The sequence below is a fragment of the Gekko japonicus genome, unplaced genomic scaffold (genome assembly GCF_001447785.1).
Source record: "Gekko japonicus isolate JY-2015 unplaced genomic scaffold, Gekko_japonicus_V1.1 scaffold2143, whole genome shotgun sequence".
NCBI classification, from domain to species: Eukaryota; Metazoa; Chordata; class Lepidosauria; order Squamata; family Gekkonidae; genus Gekko; species Gekko japonicus.
This window is the reverse complement of record NW_015167598.1, coordinates 46,360-67,816: the sequence shown is the minus strand read 5'-3', so window position 1 is coordinate 67,816 and position 21,457 is coordinate 46,360. Positions and strand designations below refer to the sequence as shown.

Sequence of the window (21,457 nt, the reverse complement as noted above, 5' to 3'; positions counted from 1 at the left end):
ATGAACGGTCACTTGGCAGTGGTGGGGAACCTCATCTGCACAGCTCTGCATTTGTGGCCCCCACAGCTCTGTCACTGCCTCCCAGCCCCTCCCCATTTAAGGGCACCCCTTCTCCCTTCAGTGAAGCTCCGTATCTGGAACTGGGATGTTTCTTGTGACTTATCACATGATTCACTGTTAGTTAAGCACCATTTTGTATTGCAAGAACCAACTCGAGATGCTGGCCAAACGGTCAGTGTGTGTGTAGACATCACTTTTTAGTTTTTCATGATCTTATATACTATCAAATGTTTTTGTGCACTTTTCAGCTTTTTTAAAGAAACGGGGCCGCGGGGCAAACAGGGTTGTATTTTTTAAAAAAACTAAAGTGTGTGCATGCTCCGTTGGGTGCTTGTGCGCATCCGTGGAGACTTGGGGGGGGGGACCTTTTTGCGAGGGGACATGGGCGGGCGCCAGAACTACCACCGGAAATGCGATCAGACGGCCACCCATGCCCCACGGTTTCCAGAAACTAGTACCTCAGAGGTACTAGTTTTTTACAGCGCATCTTCGGAGTGAAGCCTTGGGTGAGCCACGGGAGCTCTACGCTTCCCAGATGTGGCGGTGAGATCGCGCCCGGAAAATCCGCCTATCTTCCGTCTCTCTAGCGTGCCTAATGCTCCGTGTGACCACAGCCAAAATTAACTTTATTTTAACTTAATAATGACTTAATTGCAAAGTCATATATTATTTTCTTAGTCTCTGCTCTAGGCTGGCATTGCCTCCCTTCCTTTTGAAAACCATTCTGATATGTTAAATAATTGATCAGATTGTGAGGGGGTGGGAAAGACAAACACGGTTAAGTTTATTGAAAGAAACAGAAAAGGGTAAAAGATTAATGTACTTTCTCATGGCTGGCACCGAAGAGCAGAGTAAATTGATCCACCTGAATCCAATTCCGTAAGATGTGAGGAAAATGACTTGGTTGCCTTCAGTTTATATGGCTCCACAACTTTACTTTTTTTAATAGAGAAAATTGAATTAGTTCTTATTGATAGAAATGAAAGGGCAACAGCAATCTTTGTTATTTGAGAAGAGCAGCCTTTATAGACAGATCCTTCATTTTGATAGGCAGCAACACTAAGTCAGGAGCAGGAGCTGACCAAGGAAATGGATGAGGGGGAGTGAAGGAGGAGCAGAGAGCTGGGACTGGATCTTACAAGAACAGAGATTCATTGCTGGACATTCCTTTTCCCAAGTGCAGTAATAACGCCTTTGTCATGCGTGTTCTAATTTTCTTAAATGCAGTGGCCTTTTCTGTGGTTTGCCCATGTTGTCGGTTTGGTGTAGTGGCTAAGAGTGCAGACTCTAGTCTGGGAGGAACCAGGTTTGATTCCCCACTTCTCCACATGCAGCTGCTGGTGTGACCTTGGGTCAGTTATGTCCTTTCAGAGCTGTTCTCTCAAAGGCAGTTCTTGAGAGAGTTCTCTCAGCCCCACCTACCTCATAGGATGTCTGTTGTGGGGAGAGGAAAGGAAAGGAGACTGTAAGCTGCTTTGAGACTCCGAGTGAAGGGCGGGGTAATAATCCACTCTCTTCTTTTTTTCTTCTTCTCTTCATGTGTATATGCTTTGCTGTCTCCTACTTCTGCATGCACACTGTGATGGAAGGTGTGGGTGGCCTTGATGAAGCTCCCGTTTACTGTGACATCCAAATGCAGGCACCTGGACAAACCGGAGTTGGTTTCGTCCCTGCAAATTGAGATCCAAAACCTCAGTTTTATTGCAGTTTAGAATCCCATTTTGTGAGATGAGAATAAATTCAGATTTACTTAGGAACCTGTATTCAGTTTTCATGGAGAGCTGGAGTTCGAGGCTTCTCCAGCCTGGAAACCTTCAGTCACACTCTGCATCAGGCAGAATTAAGGCAAGAAAGGAGCATACCAGCAAGCTGTATTTATGTCACAACACGTAGAGGTTTGTCCGTGATGGACATCTGTATATAGCCGCTGTTGCAATTCCCACTGAATACAAAAGAGTAAAATACTTGGGAATGTAGTTTTATTACCCTTTAAAGGTTTCACTCAACCACTTGGCTTTTGCAGTAGTAGTAGTACTGATTACAAAGCATTTATTGAAGCTTAAGAGTGGTGAATAATATTGTACAAGTTCAGTTTACTTAGTGCCATAGAAGATTCCCTCCCAGCACTCCCAGACTGTTCTTTAAACTTAGCCAGTTCAAAAAGCAGTTTAGGGACCTTGGTCTTTATCTTGATCTTTATCAGGGGGAAACCATAACTAAGGCACAGAGTGCTGTCTTTTCCCAAGGTGCCAAGGAGAGTCAGCATCTCCTTTGCAGTGTTGCTACTAGGATACCTGAGGTTTAAAATAGGTGGACAAACTTTACTTTGGAAACCACAGATCTTTCAATGGATCCAACTAGTTAGTCTTTTGCATGACACCCAAGAGGACTTCCTAGCTTGTACAGTTTTTAAGGGAAAATACAGACTTTCATCTCAAGTTTATTCTGTCAAAGGACAAGCATTATGGTGAGGGTTTATCCCCCCCTTTTTTCATTCTATCCCAGTTTCAAAGCCTAGCAGAACAAATCTTTCAGGTCAGTGAAGTAGAATATGATTTTGTGCGTGTGCGCATGCAAGCAAAACAGTTAGCTTTCTGTTTAATTTAGTATGACAATGAAGTTGTTAGGCATAGCACAACTGAACACAGCTGAACACAATGGCCATGATCTAGTGCAGGCGTCCCCTTTCTGAGCCTGTGGACGCATTTGAAATTTTGACACAGCATGGTGGGCGCAGCAACAAAATGACTGCCACAGAATGGCTGCCGCTGGAGGCAGAGCCAGCCACGAAAGGATTGCCACAGCATAACTTCAGTAACGCGGTACAGATCCTTGTGCTGTGGTGTCAGCTGCTGCCAAAGCAACATTAAAAAAAAATCTGCACAGCCAATCAAATCTCCAGTGGCCAATCAGAAGCCTTGCTGGGCAAAAGCCCTACCTGGCCCCACCCACTTTCTGAAAACACTTGGCAGGCACCAGAAAAGGTGTCAGAGGGGTGCCACGTTGGGGACCCCTGATCTACCGAGTCAGACTCTGACCGTCTGATAGTTCTCTGTATCAGCAGTTTCATTGAACCAACTGTAGCTCACGGTATTCGGTGTGCCTTTCTAGCTCCTGCAAACATCGGTGATGGATTTGTTGACATTGCTTCCATTAAAGTATACCGATTCGCAATCTTCTGAGTTCACTTCCTTTCCCTAGTCCCAACCCATTGTTACAACATGACAGGAAAAATGCAGCCGTTAATGCTAGTCCAGAAATTTAAAACAGGTGCATTGATTCGTCTCTGGCACTCTCAAATCTTGTATTGTTTGCCTTTACAGGCATCTTAAGGCAGTGTAGTAAGTTCAGTCCTAAGCACGTAATGTATTAGGGAGGGACAAGCAAAGTGCATTTGTGAGAGTAGCTCTTCCTGATTTTAGGAATGCTTAACGCAGCGGCTGTAGAGCCTCCATTAATTTCTTCTTCAAACTTCTCCCCAGATAAACGGAGGACTTGCATCAACAGTATTAGGCGCATTGTGGCAGTACTCTCTGTTTGCATTTGCCATCATTTGGGCATTAGCGGATATCACTTAGTTTCACCTTTTATGTTCCCAGTCACCCTTGTATCTTTCATCTCCTGATCCAAGGAATGCCCTTTCCAGTGAAAATGCAGGTCTACAATGTTTGGAATGCTCGCTTCTGATCGGAGCTGTCAGACCAGGTGAAGCATTTAGCATGACATACTGCAACTTGGGGATATCATTTTTCAGTCCACTGGCTGTAGTTTCCATTGTAAATTCCTCTTAATTAGGTGATTGGCGCTCCAATGGAGAAGTTCATTTATTTGGAAGAAAGTCCTGTTTGTTCCAGTGAAATTTACTTCCGTAAAAGTGTGTTTTAGGCTTACAGCCTAAGGTCATTCACCAGTGGAACTTATTTCCTTATAATGGTGATTTAGGATGGGGCTTTCAAACTGAACAGCCAGAGCCCTCATTGGGTCCTTTAGAGATCCCCACTATAACTTGTAGCATCCTCTGCACTGATTATTGAACCTTTTCTTAGGGCTAGGCAAGTCTGGGGAAAGGGGATGGCCTTCCAAAAGCCATTGCGGCAGTGTGTTCCACCATCTTTTCTCCCCTGTGACTGATGACATTGGCAGCACAGGTGACAAGAAGTGTGGAAGATGTATAACGTGTAGTTTTTCAGCATTTTCAGCAAGGGGGAAGGATACGAAACGGCCAGTGGAAACTTGGCTGATGGGGATCTTTCATCTGGCAGACTATGGGTGGCAGTTGTCCTGGCCAACAAGAAGAAGAGAAGAAGAAGAAGAAGAGATTGGATTTATGCCCCGCCCTTCACTACCGAAAGGTGTCTCAGAGCGGCTTACAAACTCCTTTCCCTTCCCCTCCCCACAACAGACACCCTGTGAGGTGGGTGGGGCTGAGAGAGCTCTTGACAGAAACTGCCCTTTTTCAAGAACAGCTCCTTATCAGAGCTACGGCTTGCCCAAGGTCATCCAGCCAGGTGCAAGTGGAGGAGTGGGGAATCAAGCCCGGTTCTCCCAGATTAGAGTCCGCGCACTTAACCACTACACCAAACTGGCTCTCAAGAGGATTTTGGAGGGCAAGTGGTAGCACAGGGGGAAGAAAAGCTTCAAGAGGGCACTGGGGCCCAGAAGGTGGCAGACACAGGCAAAGACAGGCGACAGCAATTAACACTGGTGAAAAGCTTTTGATGGCTTATTTTGTTCAGTTTTTTTTTTTAAAAAAAAATGGCTTTTGGCTCATTATGGCCTCTTGAGTGGGTTGGACCTGATACTGAAAAAAGACGTGCACGTGGAATTCTCTTTGCCTGACTATGTTGTTAATTAAGCAACAAGATATATTATGAAATCTTAAACAAGAACTTACCTCTGGAGCAGCTTATATAATGACTAGACCAATGGACAATTCAAAGAGCTAGAAAGGCAGCAATAAAATAGCAGTAGCTAAACGTGGATGTGGATAGAAAGCTAGCAGGGGTAGCTATTTCAAACAGCAGTAGCAGCTGGCAACGCGTGCTGTGACACACACACACACACACCCAGAGATGGTTCTGCAGGGAGATTCCATCCACTTACTGGCTGCTCCTCTCTATCAGTGGCTAAGTTGATTTGCACCGCGCAGGTCTCTGCAGAGGGTCTTTCTCTGCCAGCTGGGAGTTGTTTGAGCAGCTCTTTAGACACCGTAAAAAGGAAAAGAGGAGAAACTTGACAGCCAGCAAGCCCTGTGCTTGCCTAACGTTTCAGGGCAAACACCAAAGCTCCTTTTCTTCTCTTGAAGCTCTCGGGTTTTTACCAGGGCGTGCTTTCCCAGCAGATGTCAGTGTTAGCCTGTGAGGCAATAAAGAAGAGGAGAGGTTGCAGCAACCAAAGGGAAATGCATTTAAATTGAACCTGGTAAGCACAGGTGTAATCTTGAGTATTTCCTGGTGTGGTCACAAAAGGAAGATATACGAAAATAGCATTCTGTTGAAATCTGGCCCCGGTCACACAGGCCGGATATCGTGGGGGGGAGGCGTGGCTAATTGACCCGGCACAGTTTGATGCGCGATTACGCGATCAGGCGTGCCGGCGGCACACCACGGGTCCTTCCCTCGGCACCAGCGGGTAAACAAAGGACCAGAGGGGAATGCTGCGCGCTGGCACGATCACACCACGGGCGTCTGGAGGCAGCCCATGGCAAACGTTTACCTTGGAGGTACTAGTTTTTAAAAGCGCATTGTTGGCAGTAAGCCACAGGTGCGCTCCACTTCCCAGATGTTGGGGTGTGATCGCACCCTGATAATCCGCCCACCATCTGTGCCTAGAGATGTAAAATTTCCGGAAATTTTGAAGCTCGGGTTTTTTCCCCCCCGGAGAAAACGGAAATTTTCGGAAAAATTGAAAAAAATGCTACATTAGCATTTCTTTTGTCTTTTCTAGATTGAAAGTCATTCTGTTACTTTAGGAACATAAAATATGACTATGGACATTTTTACTTGGCATGAAATTATCACAACTAGCATATTAAAAATATAGTGTATCCAAACCATTATTACAAACAGAATACCCACCCACATGCAAAAACAAAACTGAAACCTTTTTCTTTTCTTGTGACAATCGCACCTCCTAAAAGAAGGAATGCATCTTGTTCTTGCATTGGAGAGTTCAGTTTGTAACCTAGGACTTGCTTATCCTCAGTGCACAGAAATTAGATCAATCTGATACCATATATATATATTTTAGAAATGATTTGCAAAATATTTGAACACCTTGTCTTAAAATATTTTATTCATCATGTTAAAATAAAACGTTCCATAATCAATTTTCTTTTCTTTTTTCAGTTTTTCCAATTTTTCGGAAAAAAACAAAAAGGCTTCGGGAAAAAAACGTTTTTCCCCCGAATTTTTCTGGTTTTTTCTGGGCCTTCACATCTCTATCCGTGCCTCTCCCACAATAACTTTGCCATGTGACCGGGGCCTGTTTCCCATATGAATATTAGTTGCAAAGTGATCCATGTGGTGGTCTGATCTCACACATAAGGAAGAAAACTGATCCCTGATTTTTAAAATACACTCACATATTACTGGTTATGATACCTTGTGATTTGCAGTTAGTGGCATTTGGCATTTACTCCATCGCTAGTAATGGAAGGAGTCCTCCGTTGCAGTTGTTATTGCTAAGGAGACTTTTACAACTACCTACTCCATTTCCAGGAGCTGCGGTGGCTCAAGTAGTTAAGACGCTGAACTGCAGGCTGTGGAAGGTCAGTAGTTCAGCAGTTCGAGACCCGGGTGCCGCATGATGGAGTGAGCTCCAATCTCTAGTTCCAGCTCCTGCCAACCTAGCCGTTCGAAAGCAAGAAATTGAAAGTAGATAAATAGGTACCACTTCGGTGGGAAGGGAACAGTGTTCCGTGCGCCTTGGTGTTTAGTCATGCCGACCACATGACCACGGAAACATCTTCGGACAGCGCTGGCTCTTCGGCTTTGAAACGGAGATGAGCACCGCAACCCTAGAGTCGGATTCGACTGGCTTTCGACCAAGGGAACCTTTACCTTTACCTTACTCCATTTCCATGGACTTGCTTCTCTGGAAATGTATCATCACAACCAGTCCCACCACTTACAGAAGCACCTGGAAGTGTGCTAGGTTTTGAACATAAGAATGTATAGGTAGCTGCCCACATGCTCAAAATATACACATTTAATGGGACAGAATGATAACATCTAAGATGTTTCCTTACAGCTTGTTTGTTTATATGTGGTCTAAGTGCTCCAGTGCCTGATAGTCCCAGTAACTCGAAGAATTAACTTTTTTTTTCCTTCTGTTGAAAATCTGTCTGCAGTTATTCCTTTCTACAATTCCTGCATTTCTTTTGCCAAATGAGAGCGAAATCAGTCATGGTCCTTGCATTTTACATTTCCTGCCCCTGAAAATATTCCATAAGCAGTGTTAGGCTTAATTCCTTTAAATGGATATATAAAATAGAGCCATCAGACACCATTTCCCAGATTATTCCCCCCACTTTAAAGATATCTTTATCTTTACAATTTCTTGAGCTAGTCAGATATTTCCTAAAGAACCCAGTGTTCCCAAACCCAGCTAAACTACATGGGAAATCGTGAGAAAAGCATTACGGAGTTGATCAAGTGTGTATGTGTACATGATCGTAGTTTGTCTCTTAATCTGAAATGCATTTGTTGCTAATGTTTTGTTGATGGTGTTGAACAGACGCTGTTAAATGCTGTTCAAAAAGGTATTTTGGCAATAAAAGAGGAAGAAAGGGCTGAGAATGCCTCCAGCACTATTATTAACAGCTTATTATAGACATTGGTGGAAACACCTGCAGCTAGATGAGAGCTGTACTGCTTCGTGCCATTGATGACTGGATAGGATTATCATTATATTCAGAATTTTTCTTTTCAGAATCAAGGGTTTTCTGATACTAATAGTTAATAATATATTTAAGGGTCATTTTGGATTTGCATTGGGTTTGGTTTTTTCACTCAGTAAATCACAGTGTTAGTTGCTGCGTGGAATAACACCCAGACATCTTTTCAGCCAGTTTGAGCACTGGTTGTAATTTGTTACTGCTATCTGTTTCCCCTCAAATTAAGCTCTGTTTATGACAACAAAGAGAAACGGAAATCAAGTGGCACCTTAAAGATTAACAGACGCTGAACTCTGCAGGCTGTGGAAGGCCGGTAGTTCAGCAGTTCAAGACCCGAGTTACCGCATGACGGAGTGAGCTCCCGTCTCTAGTTCCAGCTCCTGCCAACCTAGCAGTTCGAAAGCAAGAAATTGCAAGTAGATAAATAGGTACCACTTTGGTGGGAAGGTAACAGCGTTCTGTGCGCCTTGGTGTTTAGTCATGCCGGCCACATGACCACGGAAACGTCTTCGGACAGCGCTGGCTCTTCGGCTTTGAAACGGAGATGAGCACCGCAACCCTAGAGTCGGATTCGACTGGCTTTCAAGCAAGGGAACCTTTACCTTTAAGCTTTCTAAAGCAAACATCGTTATGCTGGAATAAACTTTGTTAGTCTTTTAAGTTGCCGCTTGATTTCTGTTTCAATCTCCTGCAGCAGTCTAACACAGCTATTTGGTTTATTATGACAGTGAGTGATGTACGGATTGTTGCTTGGAACACACACACAAAGCTGCCATATACCGAATCGGATCATTGGTCCATCCCAGTTAGTATTGTCTACTCAGACTGGCAGCAGCTCTCCAGGGGTCCCAGGCGGTTGTCTGTCCTCTGTACTTAGCCAAAACCGTGTTGCTTCTTTAATGGGTGGTTTTAGATTGCCCAACTTCAAAGAGAGCCAAATTTCAGTGCCACTTTTTAAAACATCAAGTCGATTTCAGTCATCTGGAAGGAACAGCAGTTTCTTATCAGGATTGAGTTAAAAAGGTTAAAGTAATCACAGTCTGAGCCTGCGCCTGCTACTGAATGCTGACTGCACAGGTGCAGGAGGTGGAGGATGCTTGAAAATAAATCTGAATCAAGTAGGAGTTGCAGGATAAGACTGGCCAGGAAAAAAAATAAAAAGGCATATCGCAAGCCCATCATTAACCTTAAACACCTGTTAAATATCTCCTGTGAAACTGTGGATGACGGGCTGTTCTAGACAGAACAGTGTTTCCTGGTTTGCCACCTGGAACACTTTTAGAAAAACATACATAGGCTGTCTCTCTCCTCTGTCTATCCTCTTATTTTGGGATCTTCTAAAGGATTTATTTGGGGGGGGGGGCATTCGTTCACCAGAATAGTTTTTGTGAGTAGTTGCTGTGCAATATTAGCTGATCACTTCTTGCTCTTAGCAAGTGAGAGCTGAAATAAAACTTTCAGGTTGAATAAGGTATTCAGGGTTCTTCGACAAAGTGAGGTTTTCAACTTTAAAAAGCTTTAAGAGAGACGGGTATTAGTTCCCATTTTCCTGGAAGTTCACACCATCAGCAGTTGAGCATTGTGCAGACTGGACTGTAATGTTTTAACTTTGCCTTTCCCCCTACCCAAACAATCCAGCCAAAAGCTAATAAGATTTAAATCCTACTGATTTCAGTGAGAATGTTAAGACCATACTTGATTCTCTTCCCACTTAATGGTAAGCTTGTGTCCATGGGTTATCCGTTCTTGGGCATGAGAGCGTGACTTAATGGCTCTCTTCCGTGGGATCGAAGTGCACATTTTTGCTTTCCTTAGTAATTTATATAACTATTCTGCTATTAAAACAATGGATTTTGAGAGGCAGATTAGAGTTCAGATGGTTCGATGAATTATACAAGTAAAGTAGAATAGAAAATCTGCAACCTCTCCAAGTAGTTAATGAGCACGTTTAGCAAGGTTCAGGTGTTTGAAACCAGTAAACAAAGATCAATATTAAAAAGTCAGTTCGGCTGGATATCTCAATCCCAGGCCAGGGCAATGCTTAAATAGCTTAGTGGAAGAGCAGTGCAAACTCCTTTCCTTCCCCAAGTGGCCAGAAGTGTGCTCTGGGCCCTTCAAGTGAACATCTTCCTACATGATCTTCCTACATGATCTTCCAGGTCCCCTGGAAAAGTGAACATCTTCCTACATGATCTTCCTAGGGCTGCCAGGTCCCCCGGAAGGGGCAGGGGTTTGCCTGCTCTGGAGGCCCCCAACCCGCCAGCCTGGATATGGCCGCCGGGGGAACCCTGCCCCCATAGTGCCAGAATCGGGCTGACATGCCCGGTGTAATGACGTCACCCAGAAATGATGTCATCGCACCGGGCACGTTGTCGGGGGACGCTCTAGCATTTGGCATTAAAACTCTATGGTACCGGACACGGAGCTTCCAGCCCCCATTAGATGCCAGGTAGGAACCTGGCAACCCTAGATCTTCCCCTTCTGTAATGCAGAGGAAGACCATTCATACTGGGGCCTCTGTACATGTGCCCAGTTCATGCAGTCTGCTTGGTGGAGAGGAGAGCCTTACACCACTGCCATCATGGCTTAATAGGTGAACTGGTGTTGGATACAGATTCACATTAATACAGTTTTAGGACTCTTGCTGAGAATTCGCTTCTGTATGGAAATGTATTACTAAATATACATCATACTGTTTTGTATCTGTTATACGACATACCGTTGTTAAGTGCATAAAAACATCTCTGCCTTCTTTCATATATGATCTCCTTTAGAGTTATTATCAATTTATCAACTGTGGATAGCTACCGCGGCTTGGAAAAAGCTAAAATAAAGCTTTTTTTTTTCAAGATGAGAAAGTGGGAAGCATTTGAACACCCTGCCCTTTTCCCACTGCAATCTGAAGTGGTAATGGAATCTAGGAGTGCAGTATCATATCTTATACCTGCATGAATGATTTGGTTCTTACATCTCCTTTTCTGTAAATAAGATGTCTTTATTTTATTTTTAAAAAAGCTTTCTCAAACACAAGTGGAAAAGAAAGCATCGACGTGATGGAAAACCTTGGGTGTGGTTTGGAAGGCTCATGATAGGGCAATTTCATTTGTTCGAAACATTTATATGCATATTCAGAAAATGCATATGCTACTTTTCCAATGGCTCGCTTGTGGCTTAAATCTAAACAGACCTGGGTCTTGATTGTGCATGGATGGCAAATAAACTTATGTAACAGAACAAAATATGAGTCTAGTGCAGGGATGTAGCTAGAAAATTTTGGGTGGTGGGGCTTTGAGAAATCTGGGGGCTGGGGGGTCAGGGGAGAGAGAGAAGAAGGAAGCCGGAAGAAGACTTCCCCCTACCTTTCCGACTGTCGGAGAGGCATGAGCTTGCTGGTTTCCCCCTGGTGCCTCTTTGATGCTTGCAGCTGGTGCATCTCCTCCTTCCCTGTGTCTGGCCCGCCGGCTGCACTTTAGATGGGGTGCGTGGCCCTGTGGGTGGCACGGAGGATGGGCGAGGCAGCAGCGGGGGCTGTGAGGCATTGGAGTGTTGGGCTAAAGCACAGTGGGGTGTGGCTAACGGGTGAGGGGGCATGGCCCCAAAATGCCCCATCGTAGCTACATGCCTGGTCCAGTGGCACCTTTAAGACCAGCAAAGTTTAATTCTAGGGGTAAGCTTTTGTGTGCATGTACATGAAAGCTTGTACCCAGAATTAAACTTTGTTGGTGTTAAAGGTGCCACCGGACGCAGACTTTGTTTCTGTTGCTTCGGACCAACACAGCTACTACCCACCTAAACCTATGTAAGTCATCTTGAGATCCATGATCGAAGAAAGGAAAGAAGTAAATGTAGTTAAGTGTTCCAGAGGGGAACATGAACTGTAACATGTTGAAACAATGATGTCTTGCGTGCCCTCTGTGAAACGAAAGACTACAACTAAATTCTGTTCATAGCACCGGTATTGCATCATCGCTTTCTCTGTGATGTGGGATGCTCGCAGATTAGGCACTTATCATTTTCTTTCTTCCTAGGTGAGAAGCAACGGTTGGGCTACGATCGGTCTGGATTTGACGCAGAGGATTCGGACGTCCCCGATGACGACGACAATGACAACGAGGAGGAGGATGAAGACAGCCAAGCAGAATCGGTTTTATCGGCCACTCCCTCGGTTTCAGCCAGCCCACAGCATCATCCCTCTAGAAACGTTTCCCAGGAGGCCTCAAGCACTGATGAAGATACCAGAATCACTGATTGCTTTGCTGGTGTTCACACGGACTCTATGGATAGCCTGCCAAAAGCACTTCTCACCAAGATGACAGTACTTAGTTCGGCCCCGTCAGAAGGCGGTGGCTCAGGGCCACCAGGGGCAGCTGTACCCCATGAATCAAGCGAAGGCCACACAGAAGTCCAGGAAACAGACACAGCGGCTGTTCCCAGGTCTCCATCCCATCACATGTATGTGGACTACCCAGATCCAGAGGGAGCGTTAGGAACTTCTGCTGGTGCTACTGTCATTACTACAGCGGTTTCCAAGGTGAATGGATTCAGTTTTCCAGAATCGGGGTGCGGGGAAAGAGGGCAAAACTTTCTTGGCTGAACAGTTGCTTTCAGTGTCCTTGGCTAGGATTCGTAAGCACACTGCTTTGGAAAGATTTCAGTGATGCTTAAAAATAAGTTGCACTCTAATTGAGAAAGAGGGCAAAACTTTCTTGGCTGAACAATTGCTTTCAGTGTCCTTGGCTAGGATTCGCAAGCACACTGCTTTGGAAAGATTTCGGTGATGCTTCCAGTGCTTAAAAATAAGTTGCACTCTAATTAATTAGATCAAAGTGGGCGGCCATGTTGGCCTGAAGCAACAGAACAAAGGTCCAGCGGCACCTTTAAGACCAACACAGTTTTATTCAAAGTGACAAAGTGTGCCTTGCACACGAAAGCTCCCACCTTGAATAAAACTGTGTTGGTCTTAAAGGTGCCACTGGACTCTAACTTTGTTCTAATTAATTAGATTAGACTTCTATAGCACATTAGGTATGAGCCACCAGCGTACTGAAATTCTTGGGCTTTATTTTTCAAATAAATATCCTTCTGTGATGGGCAAGTAATTCTTCACTGCAGGGTGTACGTGATTGTAATTTGCCTGTAGGTACAAGCAAAGGAAAGGCTTAATCCAGCCTGATGGACCTATGCTTGCTAGCAGGATTTCCTCATGGCTAGCACTATAAAGAGTCCCTGACATTTGCCGCAGCTAGCAATAGAAGTTGCATGGGACTCCTTATGGTGTGGTCATGTTTTCAACATACTCTGCACATCCACGTGACCCAGGAGAACAGGAGCACTGAAACTGATCTATTGTAATATATTTTTATGAGAAAGCATTAACAAATTGCTTTTTGTTTGGGGGGGAGAAAAGGTCAGGTCTCCTCTCTGGCACCCACGTAGCACTTTTTTATCAGCTTTTGTCGATACACCAGCTGTGGCTGTTCACTGAAAAGCGTGATCTGGCCATGGTGATCCATGTTCTGATCACATCCAAGTTAGATTACTAAAATGCGCTCTGCCTGAGGCTGCCCTTGGGAATGATCTGGAAGCTTTAGCTGGTCCAGAATGCAGCAGCCCCATGTCAGGGGTTGGTTCCAGGGGGCTGGGGGACCATACCATCCCCTTTCTGAAAAATCTGCATTGGCTGCCCATCTGTTCCCAAGCAGTGTTCATGGCCAGTCTCTAGGCCCGAGGTGTCGAACTCATTTTTTACAAGGGCTGGATCTGACATAAATGTGACTTTGTCGGGCCGGGCCATGTGTGCCATAAAACGTAATGCCAGGTACCAGAGATATAACTTTATAAAGGATGGCAGCTGGTAACCTCTGAGTTGGTGTGTCCCCTCTGCAAGGCCCCACGAAGCGAAGGGGTTCTGCTTCACTGCTTAAAATAAGGTCGTTCTGCTGTGCTGAAACCACAGTCATAGTGGCTCTGCTACTCGCTCACCCCTGAGCGGCCTCCCGTTTTCTCCCTTGCACCAGTTGCTCACGGGCTGGATGAGAGCCTTGGACAGGCTGGTTCTGGCCCCCGGGCCTTATGTTTGACACCCCTGCTCTAGGCGGTAGCTGAGCTGGGATTACAGCTAATCTCCAAGTGATAGAGATCCGTTCATCTGAAGAAAATGGCCACTTTGGAAGGTGGACTCTGTGGCATTATAACCCATTGAAGTCCCCTCCCCTCCCCAACCCCTCCCTCCTTAGGCTCGACTCCCAAAATCTCAAGCTATTTCCCAACCTGGAGTTGGCAACTCTACCTTTCCCACTGTAAGGTGAAATCCAGCACACAGACCCAGCTCTCCTTTGGCGTAGGCTTGTCGTCAGGGGTTGTTTTGTAGAAAAAGAGCTAGGGTAACTCATTAGCATATGCCACACCCCCTGACATCACCGGAAGTGTGTCATAAGGCCACACCCCCCAGCCCCAACGGTCCCGGCCACCGCCGCCAGCCTTGCAGCTCCACTGCCGAGCCCCATGAGGGGCCCGGCGGTGGACCTGCAAGGCCGGCGGGAGTGCAAGGAAGCCCCGCGAAGGCCCTCCCTGGCCCCAGGCAGGCAGGGGTGGGGAGAGGCAGGGAGGAAGCAACTTACCCTCCCTCTTCTCCTGCCTCCTCCTGGCTGAATGAGGGCCGGAAGCGGGGCGGCCAGAAGCAGGGGGCGGGGCTTCGTCATGTGCCCCACCCCCCGTACCTCACCCGGGGGAACTGCAATCCCCCCCGAAATGACCTCTGCTTGTCGTATGTTTTTAAGAAACTCTAGAGAATTTTGAGCCTCACTGCTGCTTTTTCTGTTTTTTGTTCTTTTATTGCACTAGAGCACAACCTGTACCAGACTTCCTTCCCCACCTGTGGACCGGAGCACACAGACCACAACAGTGGCTCCTTCGGTGGCCTCACCTTACCCAGAGCTCCTAGAGCAGAAGCATCAGCAACAGACCATAAATGCGGCGCCTCCCCAGGCCCACCTCTTTAGCCACCTCCCTTTGCACTCGCAGCAACAAGCCAAGACCCCTTACGGCATGATTCCTGTTGGAGGGATCCACGTGGTACCTGCTGGCTTGGCCACGTACTCGACATTTCTTCCTATTCAGGCTGGACCAGTACAACTCACTATCCCTGCTGTTAGTGTGATCCACAGAACTACAAGTGCTCTTGGCGACCCAGCCTGTGCAGTCTCCAGCGCTGCAAATCATCTTGGTGTTGCTGAAGTGAACAGTGTTGTGCCCTGCATCCCCATTGGCCAAATAAACATGCCAGGTATCCAGAACTTGAGTGCGCCGCCCCTGCAGCCTCTTCCATCTCTGAGCATGGAGACGGTGAACATCTTAGGGCTGACAAACACCAACATCGCTCCGCAAATACACCCTTCAGGGTTAACCCTAAACGCGGTAGGGCTACAAGTTTTGACTGCGAACCCTCCCTCTCAGAGCACCCCCAGCCCCCAGGCACACATTCCAGGTCTACAGATACTGAACATAGCACTGCCGACTTTAATTCCTTCGGTCAGCCCCATAGCCGCAGAGGGGCAGGGCCTCGCAGAAACACCAGCTTCCAGTAGCAAGGCCTGCGAAACTCACCAGGAACGGCATCCTGCCAGTTTTGTCGTCGACGATTCCGGCCAGATCTCCAGCGCTCAGTCTCCTCAGGTGGCACCTGCCAGCCAGCGGTACAAAGTGGAAAACCTGTCCGAACCCACTTCTTCAAGTGAATACCAACGACGCAATAGCTCGGATAAACTGGACCCAGAAAAGCCTGACTCAGAGAGTCATATAAAACCAAAGTGCAATATCAATTCTGTTCGGGTCGAACAGGCTTCGGTATCAGAGCCTCCCATGAAGGTGAATTCTGACGTTTTATCCCGTTCCCCAAGAACTGTCTCTCCAGATAGACAAGCACTTAGGCGAAAAGGGTTGCCTGAGCGACAGAATACTGTGGAGTTTAGTGACAGCAGCGATGACGAGGACAGACTTGTAATAGCAACCTAGGGTTTTTTTGGTTTTCTCTTGGGTTGTGCGTGTGTGTGCGTGCGCGCGCGTGTGTGTGTGTGTTTTATTTTTATTTTTTTTAAAGTAACACTTACTAGGTTTCTTTGCAAACCTCCCTTTTACTTAAAGCACATTTTTTTCTGACACAAACTCATTACTAATCTTTGTGCAATCATGAACTTTTGACCAATAATTGTTGTTTCTTGTCAGCTCCGGCCATTTTTTGTACATGTTGTATAGACAATTGTGCCTTTTTTTGGAGTTTTATGTTTAGAAAGGTGTACAGATTGTCAAAAAAGATATATATTATATGTATATTAAAACCTAAGTAGTTTCTTGTGTTTCGTAAGTAAAAGAAAACTTATGTCAGATGAAATAAATGATTAAATTATATGTTGCACTGTTAAATGTAAATTTTTATGGCTGTGGGGCAAAGTTTGTGTGTACAGATTGAGTATGTAAAACTCCATATTTATTGTATCCATATTAGTCTTGGGGGAAAGGGTCTGTCCATCTTGTGTATGCCATTAGCTTTACACTTTAAAGAGAAGCTCGTATCTGTGTTATTGAATTATTTCAGTAAAATTTTTGTTTACAGACTTTACTGCTGCTGAAGTTGTGCCTTTTTGAAGAAAGCGAGCCAACAATTTATATGCATTTCCCTTTAAAACCCTCAGAACTGCCTCACCTGATCTCACCCACCCCCCAACTCTTGGTACACATTGGAAATAAATTACCTACTGAAGTGATTTTCTTTTAAAATTCATTAACTTATTTTTTCCCTGCTTTCAATTATTGTGTTTTTGGGTGTGTTTTTTTACATTCATAGAGTACAAGTTAATCTTTTCAAAATTTTGTAAGGCATGTAATTTTCTTTAAAAGAAACCTGTTGAGCATTATATTCTTAGTAAATCTGTAAAAGCAGACTTCTTTATTTAGTTAGTTTTTACGTCTTAGTACAATCAGACTTTTTTATTTATTAACACCTGCAGGTTACAAGAAAGCTTATTTATGTTTTCAAAAATGATTAAGAAGCATTAGTTCATATTACTTCATTTACGCTGTCAAATAGAAGCATAAAGCCATGTTTTGTTAACTTAGAAATGCAGACAAGAGATAAGCAAATATTTTTTCCTATTTTTAAATGGTTCATAAGTTAAAACCACATTGCAGCAAAAAAAGTTTGAACTGCTTATTATTTGACATTTCCTCTGTAGATTCTAAAGAGCTTTTCCTTTTTTGGGTCAACATCTTAGCCTAAAAGGCATTATTTCATACACTGATTTAAGCCAGTAGGAAATATTTGTCCCTTTTATGCTTTCCTCCTAAGATGGCCAGACAGCATCGTCACCATTCAGTTCTCTGGGGAGGAAGACTTTAGTACACTGCACACCATGAGAGTTGTTATAAAGGGGATATGGGACCACACTTCTGTTGCGGACTATAGTAATGGCAGACTTGGGGGGCTGGCAGAAGGCGTGCAGGGAAATCTTTCACTCAGGTCCAGTTTTCTCTCACCTTCTTGGAAAATAAAGTTGCAATTTCATTCACTTTCAAAAAACCTTTCAGACAAACGATGCCATTGTCAAGACTACCAATTACATGAGACTCGTGTACACGTCGTTCAGTGTTGGAGATTGTGAATTTTGTACCCAAATTAAATTATGAAACCATGACAATATGGAAGCACTAAAAAAGTATTTATTAAAGCAGCTTTTGATTTATACGCTGGCAAAATGGTCCAATGAAAGATTCACAACTCAGTCCATAACTTCTGACACACAGGTATAAGGTGGAGCCAAGGAGGGTGGTCGCCTACAAGTGTTTTTTGCATAGTCTGCCTGTTAGCAGGTCATGTTGGGTTTGTACAACCACTTACATGCATCTAACTTTGTTTTGCCAGTGAAAACACTGGTGCCGGGCAGAGACTTGAAGAAAGATACTATGCAATGTTAAGGGAGAAATGTTGCAACTCCATGCTGTGTGAATGCCATTCCTTCAGAACTTAACTTCATTACTTTGCCTCTAAAGAACGGACGTATTCCTTTTTACCATGCGAGACGGGAACAGTCAACTCCAGACCTGCAAAATCACTACCAGTGCATCACCTGCCGCCTGATCTGGGGACTGAAACTGGAAACCGCATGCAAAGTAGATGCTCTACAACTGAGATACAGCTCCCCCGATGTGCTAGAATTGTACTTCCAGGGAACATTAAATATGTGAAAGCAACTAAAATATGGAATGATTCATTTCTATTTTATTCACTTATACCCCTACTTTTCTCCATAGTTGGGACCCAAAGTGGCTTACAACATTCTCCCCTTCTTTATTTTATCCCCACAAAAAAAAACCCCTGCGGTGTAGCTTTGGCTGAGTGTCACTGGCTCAAGGTCACCCAGCAAGCTTCCACAGCAGAGTGGGCATTTGAACCTGGGTCTCCTAGATCATAGTCCAACAGTCTGACCCACTACAAGTAGATAAATAGGTACTGCTTCGGTGGGAAGGTAACAGCATTCCGTGCGCCTCGGCACTTAGTCATGCCGGCCACATGACCACGGAGAAGTTTTCGGACAGTGCTGGCTCTTCGGCTTGGAAATGGAGATGAGCGCTGCCCCCTAGAGTCGGATTCGACTGACTTTCAAGCAAGGGAAACCTTTACCCTTTTATATTCTTGCTTTGGACGTCCATCAGATATTTGGATAACAGAAGGGCTAACTCTGTAGGCTGTACTACGTGGGGTCTACCTGGGAAAGATGGCAGCCTTTGTACAGTAAGGAATGGCGTATAGTTTGTGGCTTGTACAATACTATGCCAACCCTCCCAGAAACTGCTGAAACTCCCGAATTAAAAAAGGCATGGCATTCCTAAAGGTCACTCAAGGAAAGCAAAGGGGGCTGCCTTGAAGTGTGTCGATTAGGCGGCATGCTTAGCTTTATTTTGTAATACAAGGTTTGCTTTGCACAGAAAGGTCAAATGTGAAGGTCTGTTTGATTCACATCAGTGTAGCCCTTCCCCCTTCTCTTTTCTGTGGATGTTCCAACGTTTTCCCTTGTGTCACCACCATCTATATAGGAAGCCCAGCACAGAAAATACAAAAGAGAAACAAGGTGGGCTTTGATCTTGTACATCTAATTAGCAGTGCCATCGCCATCCTGAGCACGGTCACACCCTTCTGAGTCCATGGACGTCAACGCACTTAGGAAGGTGTAGCTGCTTAGCATGGCACTAAAAAAACAAGCATTGATGTGAACTCATGATCATGGTACATTTCCATAGTGTCCCCAAGGAGAGCTGTGCAAGGGGGATGCGTATGTTGAGGATGTGCCTACATCTTGTACCTGTTCCCTTTGGGACTTTCCCTCTTGGATAAAACTCTGGAAATATAAACCTTGCTAGTCCCCAGGATTTGCTGTAAGGCTGATTCTGAGGCTTCTCCCAGTATCTTGTCCATCTTTGTTCATCGTCGTGGTACCTGTGCAGTCACACATGGGACATCACGGACAACTGGCGCCAACTGGGACATCTCGGCCTATGGCCCCCCCCCCCCTTTCTTTTGACCTCACTGTGATATTTAATAATGAGTGAGTATTTTAACTACCGATGCATCCTGTAAGATTGAATTGTGTTTTAAGTGGCTAACTGTGTAATTTTATTGCACTTTGGGTGCCTAAATTGTTTATATTTTATTGCACTGTTGTGCCTGTGCAAGCCGCCCTGAGCCCGCATGCGGGGAGGGCGGGGTATAAATGAAATTAATTAATTAATTAAATAAATAAATAAATAAAACATGGGAACTGTGCGTGCAGGCCTGCCACAGGGAGGCCTACTGGCACTCTGACCCCCTCTCTCACTCTGTTTTCCCTCCTTTCACAGCATGATATAGAAAGGGCAGAATGCCCTGTTGTGATCCAAAGATGTATGGTGCTTTGGAGCTCCCCAGGGGTTCCTTGGGACCTTGACAGCCACTTACTTTCCCAGGGAAGAGAGCCACAAAATACACCAAGAAGTGAGCAAGAGCAGAGATGCATTTCCACAAAGATATAGCCATTAGCCATTCTAGCCGTTAGCTCTACCTGTCAAAAAGGGCAAGATGGATAGCTGCTGTACAATATGATCTGGGTATTGAGACGTGTGGGACATAAATTTTTGTTTGATTGGGAGATTGGGGTTCCCCTTGCCATGTGGGAGCAAGCTCCCTAAATCTGGATTGAGTTGCTGACTTCCCCTCAACAAAGGCAGGATGGGTTGAAAGGTTGATAGGTTTATGTGTTTATTTATTAGCCAAAGGCCATCACTTGTTTAGTAACGATTCAGAATTACAAAAATCGAACAACAGCCAGGCACAAACACTATAAAAAACAAACATTGTGCCAGCTATATATTACAGAGCAATTATGTATGTTTAAAAATTTAATAGATAAATCAATAAAAAATGCATAGTTATTCAGTCAGCAAAACTCGGTATACACTTTAAAATATATCTAAACAATCAGTAAAATTTTTACCTCCCTAATGAAACTGAAGCTCAAATACTTTGGCCACCAAATGAGAAGGGAGCACTCACTGGAGAAGACCCTGATGCTGGGAAAGATTGAAGGTCAAAGAAGACGGGGACGGCAAAGGATGAGATGGTTAGACAGTGTCATCGATGCAACGAACATGAAGTTGAGCAAACTTCAGAGGATGGCGGAAGACCGGAAGGCCTGGAGGGAGCTGGTCCATGGGGTCGCAAAGAGTCGGACTCGACTGTGCGACTGAACAACAACAAATAGTTTACCAAACATAAAATACATAGAATTCAAGTTGGTAAATTGCAGTTAAAGGTAAAGGTTTCCCTTGCTCAAAAGCTAGTTGAATCCAACTCTAGGGGGTGGTGCTCATCTCCGTTTCCAAGCCGAAGAGGCAGCACTGTCCGAAGACGTTTCCGTGGTCATGTGGCCGGCATGACTGAGGCACACGGAATGCTGATACCTTCCCACTGAAGCAATATACCTATTTGCAATTTCTTGCTTTTGAACCACTAGGTTGGCAGGAGGTGGGGCCAGAGACAGGGGCTCACTCCCTCACATGGCGCTAGGGTCTCAAACTGCTGAACTACAGACCTTCTGGTCTGCAGCTCTTAGTTCAGATGCTAGGAGTCAGATTCCCCTGCATGGAGCAGGTGGAGATCAGGATTGTCATTTGCTCCACGGATATCCAAGGAGGGATATCAGAAGTAAACCTTCTATGTTGTTAAGTTTAGCTTAGTTTTTTGTTCTTTTCCTTAGATCCTTACAACCGGTAGGCATTATCATTTTCCCTTGCCTTGTGATCTAGCTTAATCTGTAAAAGAACAACACCACGATGAGTAAAACCTTAATGTATTTTGCTAAAAGTTATACATGTATACAATACATGTCCCGGTTCCCCGGTCCCGGGACAAACCCTCCCACCCCTGAAGGCGCACCCACACCCCGACACCCCTTGAGCAGTGGAGGAGCCGGG

The 21,457-nt window shown here is 45.0% G+C and overlaps 1 protein-coding gene across 1 annotated transcript in view; it reads left to right on the top strand.

The window, feature by feature from the left end:
* HIVEP1 (human immunodeficiency virus type I enhancer binding protein 1) overlaps positions 1-16,011 on the top strand; it is a 136,188-nt gene extending 120,177 nt beyond the window's left edge. The window contains 2 exon segments of the mRNA XM_015413986.1: positions 11,986-12,479; positions 14,801-16,011. Coding sequence (XP_015269472.1) covers positions 11,986-12,479; positions 14,801-15,970 — 1,664 coding nt within the window. The 3' untranslated portion in view covers positions 15,971-16,011.
* Positions 16,012-21,457: the final 5,446 nt, after the last annotated feature.